Here is a 13,320-nt window from a genome sequence, read left to right as displayed (position 1 = left end):
AATTAAAGACAGGCTCTGAAATGTCTGTGATGTCTGAGAAGCCTCATCACCAATTCCACCTTTTCATCTAAGGCCACAACTAACTAACTTCTCTGCCCCAAAAGGAAGACAAGCCATGTACTTATGAGAATGCAAGCAGAAACAGCAGGTTGGGGGTTTTTTGTTGATAAAACCACTGTACATGGAGATAAAAATTAACAGAGAGACTAAAAAATATTATGAATGCAGCTAATGAAATAGAGACTATAAAAAGAGTGTTAGGAAAAAATCCTTTCACCAAAACAACAGGCTGTATGACCAGCCTAAGTGCGAAGAAGGAAAGAGGTATCTGCCTGCCTGCATGCAAGCCAGTGAGACTGGATGCTGAAGGTAAGGAAATGAACGTGTGGATATCCAGAAAAAGCTGCTGCAGTAAGAAACTGACCTTGTTATGCAATGAGATTGAAATCTGCTGCACTCTTAAGCAATAAATACAGTAGAAGAGAAACTATTCAATTTGTGAATCACAAAGAACATGTTACATATCAGCTGAAGTTCCGTCACCTCACTCTCCAAACATCACTTGACTGTATTATGTCACACCCTTATCCAGTAAGGTCCTAACCAAAGTTAGAAAGTCACTGTATAAAACTGAACTACCAATGAATACTTCATACACAAACTCTATACTACAGAAAATCCAACTCCATAAAAAACACAGCTGTTTTTGTCTGGGGCATATGGAAAAGTCCTTGAAAACTTTAAGGCCAGTGGGTTCCACAAACATATATTCTAATCCAGTTTTGAAGTGTTCTTAAAACTACAGCAAAAAGATAAAAAGAATAGCATCACTTGCTTCCAAATGTCTTCAAACAAACCAATGAACAAAACCCTGCCAATTTCTAAAGTACTAATGTTTCATGAACAGCCATGGAAGAACAACCTTTCTTTTCCCCCCTCTTGTATCACCAAAAGAACTCACTGAGGTGTAAACTTTATAACAGCATTTGCTTTTACAAGGTTGGTAAAAACTGCATATACAAAAGAGAAACTCAGCTGCCACATCTAAACTGAAACGAAACAGCAGCAGAGTCTTTTATATGCACTTTCTACCAACCTTGTAGTAAAAACTAAGCTGGAGGATGATAAACAGACTTGTTTGCCACTGAAGTTGCCAATGTTTAGCAATATACTTTCTCGTACTAAATACAATCCAGGCAGTATAATACTAATCAAACTTGTTAATAAAACTATGGTTTGTTCACATTAGGACACTGCTACTTGACACAAAAAGTAACAAGTTTCTAAATTACTGCAGGCAAATATGGAATTCTCAAAATACAACAGACACCCTGGTTTTGAGGAAACAAAGCACAGAACAAACAGAACTCATGGAAGTTGCACAAACTTTCCAGAAACGTAAAATGCTCCTAAGGACCCCACAAATTAACTCACTGTACACAGATATTCTTCTACACATGCAACTTGAAAACTAAACTTCAAAGAACTGATTTCTCACTGGCCATGTGGTGGTGTTACTAAAGTAAAAACACTGTAGTAGACTTGAAAAAATTATTCTGTACCTTTTTCTCCATAATTGACTTTCTGAGAAAAAAGTGAACCTGGACAACTTGTATTTATTTCTTATTTTAAATAACTACTTAGCATTTTATCTTAAACTTCACCTCAGTGAAAATGAGTAAAACCTAAAATTGCTCTAAGGTGATTTACCCATGCTGAGCAAACCTAACTAAGAAGTCACAATGGCATCCTGAGGCCACAGAGCACCGTGTTGTGCAAAGGTATTTCTTTCCTGAAATCCTCCACATCAAAATGCAGATTTATCCACAGTGTACTCTATTAACAATTTTAAGAAAAAACACCTTCTGTAACAGCAGTTAAAAAGAGACAGACAGACAGACTTATCTGTACCTGCTCTGCCATTCAGTAGCTTGTTCTGGTAGTACTGCTGCTCCAGCTGGGGGTTTGCACCCGGGCGCAGCAGTGCCTTTCCTGCGCCTCTGTTGCTGGTCACAGCTACTGGCTTCCCTGTGGACAAAAAAATGCATTTGCTTACAAGTCAACATCTATAATACCTTTCATTTTAGTAACAGCACAACTAGGATAAGATCATAAACTCTTTTAATTTATTTTTCATAGTTTCTTTCAAGCTCTTACAGCATAAAAGAAGAAACAGCTATGAAAGTGACTTGGAATTGTGACAATGAATCTGGTGTCTTAATTGCAGTCAAGTGTAAAGAAGAAAAGTTTTTCAAAACTAAAAATACAGCCACACTAGTTTGTCTCTAGTAACAAGTATAAATAGAAGCCATGAAACTTCACCAGGGACCTAATGATTCATTAGTGAAATACAGCAAACACTGTGCTGATTTTAAATATTTCAACATGTTTATTAGCTAAGTAAAGCAGAATACCAGAACACTCAGTTCCACCAGTTTAACTGTACAAAACAAAATCTTTAGCAAACTTTTGACTTTTCTGTAATATCAACACCTCCATGGTGTTTCTAAAAGCAGCTAATTTATGCACTGAAATTTTTGGCAGACTTCTGTGGAACAGAAGAATTGTTTGCAGACAAGTCCTTTGTTCTTTATAGTCCAGTGAGGAAATCTGAAATTTGGCAGGAAACAAGGTTTCAAAGTGCCAAATACAGCACAAGTATCTTTGATACAGTTGTTCCTGCCTTTGGACAGAAGAGAGCAAAGGAACCATTTGTACAGCTGACTCTTCCCCAAGGTCTAACACAGCTGGGTGTGAGATGGTCACCAGAGCACCAAGTCTTCAGGCTTGTGCATCACTGAAGTTCAGCGTTTGCACAGAACCAGGACCTCCATTTCTCAAAGGTACGTTTGTAATAAACAAACCCACCAAAACTTGCTAAGGTGCTCCACTAACTCTCCTACGTCACAGGGATGATCATACAACTCATTCTGAACGCTTTCGGAATTGTTCAGCTTTAGGTCTTATAATAATTCATGTGTACTATAGGAAAGGTAAGAAGAAGCAGATTTTCCTTGAAAAATATGCATCAGGCAAAGAGACAATTGATTCTCAGCCTTTATCCTTCTGCTTTTCTAGTTAAACAAAGCTTCTTAAACTAATTCAGGAAAATTATTAGGATACATTTTTTTAAACAGTGGGACCAAACCCCACTTTTGGAACAACTCGAATTTGCTCTCTGATTTCTAACATGGTAGATGTAAGACTCAATAAAATATGTGCAATACCATACAGAACAGTCACTACAAATTTTACTTCTCCTTACTTTAGATACTGAAAGGAGATAGCAAGGAGAATTCCAGTTCTCTCTTCTGCTTCCTTTTGGATTGTGAGAAAATAAACAGGAATATGAAAGCTGCATGATCTGACTATTGAAGATGTAAGAAAAATGATTCACATGCAAAGCTAATTTTGCAAGTGTTGAAGTTTGGTTTTTAAAGCCTTAAGTAAGTGAACTGTAACACAGGGAATGAAATACTGACCTTTGAGCTCTGGTCTATCTCGGATAGCCACAGACACAAAGAAGCAATCCATATCCACGTGCATTATACAGCTCTGTGGCTTGGCTGAGCTCGCAACAGACACATTACCTGGTATGAAGATACACCAACAGAAAACTTGAACCCTAATTTATACACTTCGATAATACTCACAGTAGTCATCAAGGACTATTATCAAGTTTTTACCACCTCTAAATCATAAATATTTTTGTTTCCTTTCACCAAGGTGTTTACTCTGAGAAAGGTAAACATAAACAGTCTACAAACAGCCTAAACAATGCATTAACTTAGGAGATTCTACTTTATTTTCTTATAATTAACACTTTCTACCTAACAAATTCCCCCCAGTCCAAGGAGGTCAATGCACGCTGTGGGCACTGGATCTTAATTCCACTAGGTTAACACAATCTGGAACAGAGAATTTTACTCCTTTTTGTTCATCCATCAGAAGACTGTTTCAAAAGACAAAAATAAAGTTTAGTTGCACTAACAGCTACCATCATTCTTCATGCAACACACCAGAAAGAGTTTTAAATCTCCCATGCAACTGAATTTTGTCACTGGTGTACCTACAACTCATGCAAACATTCAGTAAGGATGACTGAGATACCTCCAGACTGAAAACCTTATAAAGCACTATGAATACTTTATAGAAGTCACAAGTCTGTCTCTCTGTTGCTGACCTACCAGAGGAGCCAATATCTAACAAAAAAAATCCTAATTTGAATAATGCATAAAGAGTAACAGTGAAAAAATACTTCAGTACATCAACTGTTCTGCTTACCATGTGAGTTAATTACTGAGTGATCAGAAAAATGCTTTTCTGCTTTTAATAATTTACAATTTGAACTCATTCTTTGAAAAATAAGGATTGTCTTAAAATGGGTCTATTTATAAACCAAATAATCAAGTTAGGAAGTTGCTACTTGTCAACTGAAACACAGACATTACCTATTTGAATACTCTAGGCCAAATCAAAGAGAAAATAAAACTATATTAGCCAATACCACATTTTGATTAAAAAATACACATTTAGGTAGTTCATAAGTGAACATGCTTGAGAACTGGGGTGGCTTAGCACAAACACAGGATCAGTTAATTCATTATCTAACAATTTTTCAGATGTGGCAATTTATAGTAAAGTATATTGTTGTATGATTACAAATGAATTTTTTACAGCACAAGAGTTGGAATCTCTTTAATGGTATAAAGCTAGCCTTTCAATGGAATAAGACTGTAAACAAGAGATTCTAATGATGCAGAATACTTTATCTATATTTGTAACACTTTGCCTCTCATGAATCACGTAACTTTTCTCCCTTTGGCCCTTGATGCAATGACATAAAACGTTTCTCTCCAAGCCAGGTTCAGAAGTCTCATGACACTGCTACCCATTTAAACAGACCCAGAGCTACAAAAAACTCTTACTATCAAAAAAAAATCAGATTTTAACTCATTTCCAAATGTTACTCATCTTTCAAATTTTCATGCTGAACAAGGTTTTTTCTTCGTTTTTTTTCCACTATAGATTTTCACACAGCAACTACAGACTCGTGTATATTTAGATAGATATATATATATAATTTTTCCCCTTGATCAGTCCACAGATCTTGGTAAAGTCAGGAATATTATTTTTACAAGGAGGAATTCAATATAGACCAAAGTATCACATTAAGTCACATTTTATGTTCAAAACAAAAAACAAAGCCAAAAGCAGTTGGATCTGTTAAGTTTTCACTGCAACAAAGTCAGCAAGTTTTACAGATAGTCTGACTGCAATATGAATATTGAATACTAACCTACATAGTCTCATTTAGACATTTAATGTACAAAGGCATCTTCTCAACATAAACCTCCTTAAACAAGTATCTACCTGTGTCAGTTTTAAGTGCAGACCTGCCTGCTTTCCATTTTTTTAATTTTTCCCTTCCTGGAAAGACACCGCTGTTTTTTCTCTGCAGGCTGTTGACAAACTCTGTCAGTTCACACTTCCATGTCGATATATGATGCAGTCTTGAACGTGAATAGAAGTCAGAAATAAAACTACAATCTGAAGGTTTGGACACAGGTAAGGAAGCTGCCTTGCTGGGAGCAGGTACAGAAGTGCTTTTTGTGCTTGAAGGCCCCTGAACAGTGGAGTGGTGAGCACCATTGATTTTAGCATTACTGTGCAAAAGTGAAGATGAGGATGAGTTACTCGTAGTCCTGTGTGGACTCCACGAAAAGTCTGTTTTATTTTTGCTTTGCTGCAACTGCTGCACTGTGCAGTCTCTAAAGTCAACCATGCCTTTTTCAGCCTTCCCCTCGTCCTGCACAGGGCCTGGAGAGAACCTGCTGGCAACACCGTTGCCGGAGGGCACCGAGCAATCCTGTGTCTTTAAGGCACTGGTACAAGTGTGTGTGTGTCCATTAAAAATGGCAGTGCTGTCTTTGTGAGACTGAATCCCATTTTGTTTCCGTATGGGAAGAATCTCCTCCAGCTCTGTAAAGCCAAAATCGTCACCTTCTTCTTCCTCATCTTCATTCCAGCTACTTATTCCATTGGATGCGATCTCGTTTTCCATTTCACACTTTTTAACATGATTTCTGAAACAGATACAATGATTAAATACCAGATATTTTGTAAATAAAGGCACATTTACAGGTAATTTCAAGTGTTAAGTATTTATCTTTCTAATTGTTATCAGGAGTTTTACGCTCCCAGGACAATTATCTCAAACTCTGACCCACATCCTCTCACTGGCACAAATGTTGCATTGCCACACCAAAGATTTTGAAGATTTCATGTATTATGAGACAGCACGAACAGGAGTTTACATGGGAGTGACCATTCTCACATTAGAAAATCTATTCCCAAGGCCTTTAATTTGGCAAGTGGTCTCCAACTGAATTGCAATAATTATTTACTTGTTAACAGAACTGTACTCCCATGGCCAGCATGAATGTTGCAGGAATATGCAAACCATCAGAAGAAGTTACATTTTTATAAAAAAAATTGTGATTTTTCTTATCTGGTTACAAACAAACAAAAAGAAAACTATACACAGGAAACTATTTTTTAGAAAATTATTTTCACAGAATCACAGAATATTCTGAGTTGAAGGGGACCCACAAGGATCACCGAGTCCAACTCTTAAGTGAATGGCCTGACCATGGCATCTTTTTATTTTTTCTTAATGGAAAAAAAAATCTGTTCCAGATCTAAAAATAAAATATATGCTCTGCTTTGACAAAAAACACAAACAAACTACTTTTCAACTTCTAAGAATATAAACTAAGCCATTTACATTTACTCTGATAGTGCAAAGTTTTCATCAAAAAAATTAACTCTGGATATTAAAACCAAAGCCTTCGAGAGCTGTACACACTCTTGATCTGCTGAGAAAAACACCGACAAACCCAAACATCACTTCCAACTCCCAAAGCCAGCAATTTAAGTACGCAAAAAAAAAGGTGAGAAATAATTAGCTATCTGGGATGCCAGTGACACCAGAAAGCCAATTACCCGTGACAACAATTTGGTTATGATTATCAGAAATAAAAATTGTATAAACCATGTTTTTGAGGATAATCATGGTTGAAAATGGTATATTCAGTGGTACATACTTAGTATCAGTGGATAAGACAGGCTTTTAAACTCATTTTTTTCCAGATTAAATTGGTACTTTAAGAAATCTGAATCTTTTTCTAATTAAAAAAAAACTTTAACAATGCAATAATAAGAGGTGATGGTGATTGCACCACTTACTGTTAAAATGTGGATATAAAATACTGCTTAGTATATTAATATTGTTGGAATGATTTTATTTTTCTTAAATGCAAACAAATCCCACTCATGGTAAAGCCTCCTCAACATTATGCATAACTGGATTTTGAATAAATCAGTAGCCTGTGGAAGAATTCAGATCACCAGCACAAATCAGAAAGTAGAGTATTTTGTACAGTATCCTTGGGCCTGTTTGAGCAGTAGTGTTGAACCAGATGACATCCAGGTATCTTTTCTAACCTAAAAAATTCTATAATGTTATGATTCTTGCCTCTAAAGAACAAAGATGTACTTCTGAAAAAACATGTGGGAACCGTCTTTGAAAAATATCTATAGAATGGTTCAAGCAGAACGTTTCTTTCCAAATTCCAATTCCTCTGCCAGTTGAAATGTTTCACTGTTGCTTTCTGTTCTAGTCTCTTCTCAAGGTCCTAGAACTTTTAGAATATGTTTTAATATTGTAATTCCATATTTTAATCCATCTTCTCTCTCAAGTGTGACTTAAACCTTGGTGTTAGCATACATAATATAAGCTGTGACTTTTTTTTAAAGATGCTAAAGAAAGAGCTTAACAATCAGTACACATTTATATTCATTCCTGGACACCTTTAGCAAAAGGAGTGAAATTACACCAGCTACTTTTCAGTGTCACTAGTCAGAACCATTTAACATATGCCTGTTGCTTCTGTACAGAGATATTACATTCCAGACACCCAGGTCTTACTAACAAGCAAACCGTGGTCCAAAGACCAGAGGGAAGGCTCGAAGTCAAGGGAGCTGGAGTTCTGTCCTCAACTGTAACTGTACAGCTACACCTTACTTTTAAATTTCAGTGCCTCAGACCTTCCCTCTTATGAAGTTGAAATAAACTTTAAAAATGCTATACAGTTATAAGGCAAAACCCCCTCATGGGTGAATGATGAGCATCTGCATTGCAGGATCTGGAACACTTACACCCTGTTGAGATCTTTAGCTATATTGCTTGGACCTGGCATGGCATCTTCAGGTTTGCATATGCTGTTAAAGTTGAGACCTTTCTGAACACTCGACTGCTTGGTGTAAAGCTGATACGGAATGTGCGAGAGGAGACGTCCAGCTTTAATGCTGAAACATAAAAAACAGGAACAGGTTACTGCTTAAGAAATGTTAAAACCCCCCCAACCTTATATGTTAAAAAATGTCTCTCCTGCGCAGCAAACTATTGCTTTGAAACTACCTTCTGTTGTTCAGATGTAGCTCCTTCCCCAACCCTTTCCCACCTCTAACTGGACTAAACCGAAAAGTAACTTGTGATGCAATGGCTGGTACTGCAAAAGATATTTGGACAGTTATTTTGATCTCTTGTCTACATCTATTTGTCTTTCCAACTGACAAACACAAACCCCAAATACTTCACTTAAAAAAAACAAACAGTCAAAAAAGTCCTGGTGAGTGGTCCAGGTTATTCTACCTGAACAATGCTGACTGAGCTCTTTAGCTTGGAACAATGTAAAGACTTATGTTCTAACCAAATTTGGGTAGAATTTGAAGGAGGTCAGCTGTGATGTGGTTCACTATTAAAAAAGTACTACTTTTCCATTTTAAAGGGCTAATTACACCTTCTTGGGAGGGAATTCACTGATGCAAGCTAGACAGAAGAATCATTTCCAAACAGACCTTCCATAAATATCTCCAGCAATCAGTCCAGTTATATCCTATTGTGTTCCAATGTATCTTCCTCTTCTTTTTCTTCTTCCACTGAAACTGCTGTCATAGTTGAGTAACTGCTAAACTCCTTAGGGAAGTCACACACTTGGAAGTGAAACCCTCTCAGAAACACACCACAATGTTGTTGCTGGCAGTACAGATAACAACAGCCTTCCCAGCCTACACGTTACTTCTTTGTATATAACCATTCATACTGACCACTGGGTCAGAGATGCTTAAACTTCTTACAGCAGAGAAATCTCTCCCATATCAAAGCAGATTAATGTTACTATTTAGTTTTGAAGATTCAACTAGATCCAAAAATTTTGTAAGATAATTTAGCTCATATACTGTTTTTCTGTTCTTCAGCACCTGAATTCTTTCTCTTGGGAGATGTGCTTCTTAACTAGCTCAAATCTGTACTGTCAAGGGAGCTGGACAGTAAAACAAAAACCCTTAGGAGCTCTCTTGCTGTATTTAGAGAAGAATATAGTGGGAGACTGCATTTCCCAATTAGATAAATTAAAACTAGTTACACATATACACAGAGACCTGTTAAGGTTTCTACGGAAATGGGATAGTAAAAACAGTCCCAAAAATACATCAATTAAATAGTGTTTGATTACCGAATATATAGCATTCATAAAGGAATATAATTTACATCAAACATTACCAAACAGACTTAAAAATACACATGGTAGAATTCCAAAGCTTTCTTGTACAGAAAGTGGTGATGCAGCAACTAAGATTTTACAATGCCTGATTAGACTGTTTCTCCCATCACCACATGGACAGAGGTGCAGATCCACCTGGGTAATTTTTCAAAATAATTGCTGCAATTTCAAGATGGCTAAAAAACCCCCCATTTATTTGAGAACTTGTTCATGACTTCAAGATTTTAGCTACTGGAGTATCTTCATTACTAGATCAATCTACACTTGGTTTTTTTCCATTTTTTTTTTTAAGATGCAGCAAGAGGAATCCTATTTTAGATGGATCATTCAACATCTTTCCCCATTTCACATTCTCTGAATCACTGTGCTGGTTTAAAGGCGAACCAGCAGGGGAAATGAACTCACCACGAGGCAGATTCTAAGTCAGAGCTAAAATTTAATAATAATATTACAATAAATACACTGGCACAAAAGGGAAATTGCTTTCAACTCAGCAGTATAACCCAGTGTCCTGGGGCACAAACCCAAGGGGGTTTGTTAGCCCTTGTGCTGAGACCCCCTGTGGCTCCCCCAAGTCCAGAGCAAAAGGAAATGAAAAACCTGTTGGTGCAGGCAAGGGCTGTGGTCTGGCCGAGACCGGTGATCTCCTCCTGTCGAGGTCCTGCTGCTTCTCTGGATCCGATGAGAAGTTCCCCAGGTCTTCTTACCCACTACTTATGTACCTTCAGGGAGCACCCAGTCCCTCCCCCTGGGCGGGGACTCACACAATGGGTGATTAACTCTGGGAGCCAGGGGGTATTGAATTGTTGATGGCCCCTTAGCAGCTCCGCCCCCCTCAGGCTGGGTGTGAAGGTGATAATGACTCCCTGGGCAGCTGCTGCCCATTGTCCTTGGGGAATGAATAGACGGGGTAGAATACACAGCTTTGATCATCCCACACACAGTGTTAACTGGTCCCTCCTGCTGAACTAGGACAATCACAGAATTCATAATCACTAAAAACTTATGCTGGGAAGGACCTCTGGAGGTCTCTAGCCCAAACACTGATCAAAGCAGGGTTACCTTTAAAGTCAGATCAGGTTGCTCAGGGCTGAGTCCACCCAAATATTGAGTGTCTCCAAGGGCAGAAATTCCACAGGCCCTCTAGGGACCTGTTCCACTGCTTACTCTCTCTTACTGTGAAAAATCTTATGCTAGTAAAAATGTTCTTCTTTGCTCCAACTTGTGACTATTATCTCTTGTCCTTTAGCTGTGCATCTTGAAGAAAGATCTGGCTCCACACTCTCCATAACCTCCATACAGGTAACAAAAGGCAACAATTAGATCCCCTCCTGGTCTTCTCTTCAAGCACAGGAGAAGCAGCTTCCTCACTCCCTTGATGTGTCACACATTACAGGCCCCTATTCACATTGATGGTACTCCTCTGAATTCACTGCAGTTGGTCAGTAACTTTCTTGTACTGAGAAGCCCAAAATCAGACACAGAACTCCAGATGTAACTTCAGAAGTGTTGCACAGATTGGAAGAATCACTGCCCTCGAGCTGCTGGCTGTGGTCTTGCTAATGCAACCCAGTATGCTGTTAGTCTCCATCTCCACAAGGGCACAACTGCTACTCCATGGACACCCTGTAGCCCACCAGGATTCTCAAGTTCTTCTGTACAAGGGTGTATCCCAGTCAGTGCATCCCTAGCCTGTCTTTACGCATGGAACTAATTATGTCTCACGTTCAGATTTCTGCATTTCCCTTTGTTCAATTCCATCAAGTTTCTGTCATCCCGTTCCTCCAGTTTGTTGATACTCTCCAAAGGGCAGCCCTGCTCTCTTGTATAACCAACTGTTCTCTTCTAAGCCATCCACAAACTTGCTGAAGGAACTTTCCACGGCATCACTGATGTCCGCGTTGTTAATGAAGACATTAAACTGCATCTGCCTCAGTATCAATCCTTTGGAAATGTCCCTTGTAACCATTTGCGAGTTTGACTTTGAACTACTGACCAGTAGGGTGGTCCCGTGGTGTAATGGAGAGCACTCAGGACTCTGAATCCCAAGGTCCTGAGCTCCAGTCTCAGTGGGACCGTCCCCTGGCAGTTCAATGCCTCCCTGCCATCCCATCCTGTCAGATCTCGGATGCTCAGCAGGGTCAGCCCCGGTTAGTACCGGGTGCTGTGACAGTCCCAAGGACTTCACTATCACTGTCCAAGCTCTCTTGGCCGTGGCAGATGGACCTCAGGACTTAAACGGTGGGGCCAGTTCTGCGCACGCTGTGCCTCACCTAAAAAATCCACTGTGCAGGCTGGAAGGGCACGTGGGGAGAGCCCTTCCCAAATCTTTGTTCGCCAAGTCTGGCCATACATACTGACCACTACTGTCTAAATCAGGCAGTCGAGCCAGTTCCTCACTCAGCCAGCAAATCACTATCTAACTGGTTATCTCCACAGTTTGTCTTAAGTCATGCAACAGGAAACTGTCCAAAGCCCTACTGTAGCCAAAGCAAATGATACCCACTTGCTCTCCCATTGTTCAGTCACCTCACCACAACAAAAGTTGCTGTGCTAAAAAAACATGGCATCACTTCCAAAAGCTGTACTGTTTTAAGACTGGTAGCTTTTATTATTCAAATATTTTACATTCTATGGGCGGTCCCGTGGTGTAATGGTGAGCACTCCGGACTCTGATCACAAGGTCGGGAGTTCGAGTCTCAGTGGAGACCGTACCGGGCAGTTCAATGCCTCCCTGCCATCCAATCCCATCAGATCTCGGATGCTCAGCAGGGTCAGCCCCGGTTAATACTGGGTGCTGTGACAGTCCTGAGGACTTCACTGTCACCGTCCAAGCTCGCTCGGCCGTGGCAGAGGGACCTCAGGACTTAAACGGTGGGGCCAGTTCTGCGCACGCTGTGCCTCACCTAAAAAATCCACTGTGCAGGCTGGAAGGGCACACCCACGTGGGGAGAGCCCTTCCCAAATCTTTGTTCGCAAAGTTTGGCCATACATACATACATACATTTAACATTCTGAATCCTCATCAGAAAAACAAAACCAAGTGTCACACGAGACTAATAATTTTTTCAGAAGTATTTTAAAGTATTTTCTTCACATTTTTGTTCGATTAACAGAGTTCCTTACAAAATTTATTCACTCCATTTGAAAATCAAAATAAGGAATCCACAAATTCTAGTGGTAGCTCATGTCAGTAGTTAGTTACCCTCAGTCTCTGAGAAGTGATTTTATTATGTCGACGAATGTTTGTTTGAATATTTGAATTTCCTATTCCAGCTCTCAGATCACCTGAATTTGATTTTCATTGCTCAACAACCTTTCCAAGCTACATAATTGTGTGGTGCATTTTTCAAATAAAGGGAGATAGATTTAGGAAGAAGGACCTTCATTTGTTGCAAAAATGTAAAGGTAGCAGACACATACAACAAAAGGAGTGCAGAAAAAATGATTTTGTCACTAAAGCAAGTACACCATTACTCTGCAACACTGAATTTGGCAACTACTGATACCATATGATCTCTATGTGATGATAATTAAACCAAAATTCTAGAGCTATTTGCATTTAACAACAGGTTTATTACAGTCTGACTTCAGACCATAGTTCATAATAAACAAAGCTTTTAATGCAGCAATAAACTTCAACATACACATTACCATCCTTGTGTAAGTAACTCTGAATAATCTTATCTTAAAG

The 13,320-nt window shown here is 38.9% G+C and overlaps 1 protein-coding gene across 4 annotated transcripts in view; it reads right to left on the bottom strand.

The window, feature by feature from the left end:
* REV1 (REV1 DNA directed polymerase) overlaps nt 1–13,320 on the bottom strand; it is a 57,763-nt gene that overhangs the window by 25,945 nt on the left and 18,498 nt on the right. For all 4 annotated transcript variants that reach the window (XM_071581769.1, XM_071581704.1, XM_071581612.1 and 1 more), the window contains 4 exons: nt 8,221–8,370; nt 5,374–6,086; nt 3,483–3,590; nt 1,912–2,028 (listed from right to left, as the gene is read on the bottom strand). In XM_071581769.1, the coding sequence (XP_071437870.1) occupies nt 1,912–2,028; nt 3,483–3,590; nt 5,374–6,086; nt 8,221–8,370 (1,088 nt within the window). The remainder of the gene's footprint in view (nt 1–1,911; nt 2,029–3,482; nt 3,591–5,373; nt 6,087–8,220; nt 8,371–13,320) is intronic.

This window comes from Pithys albifrons, chromosome 1 (assembly GCF_047495875.1).
Source record: "Pithys albifrons albifrons isolate INPA30051 chromosome 1, PitAlb_v1, whole genome shotgun sequence".
NCBI lineage: Eukaryota > Metazoa > Chordata > Aves > Passeriformes > Thamnophilidae > Pithys > Pithys albifrons.
This window is presented reverse-complemented; position numbering and strand designations above follow the sequence as displayed.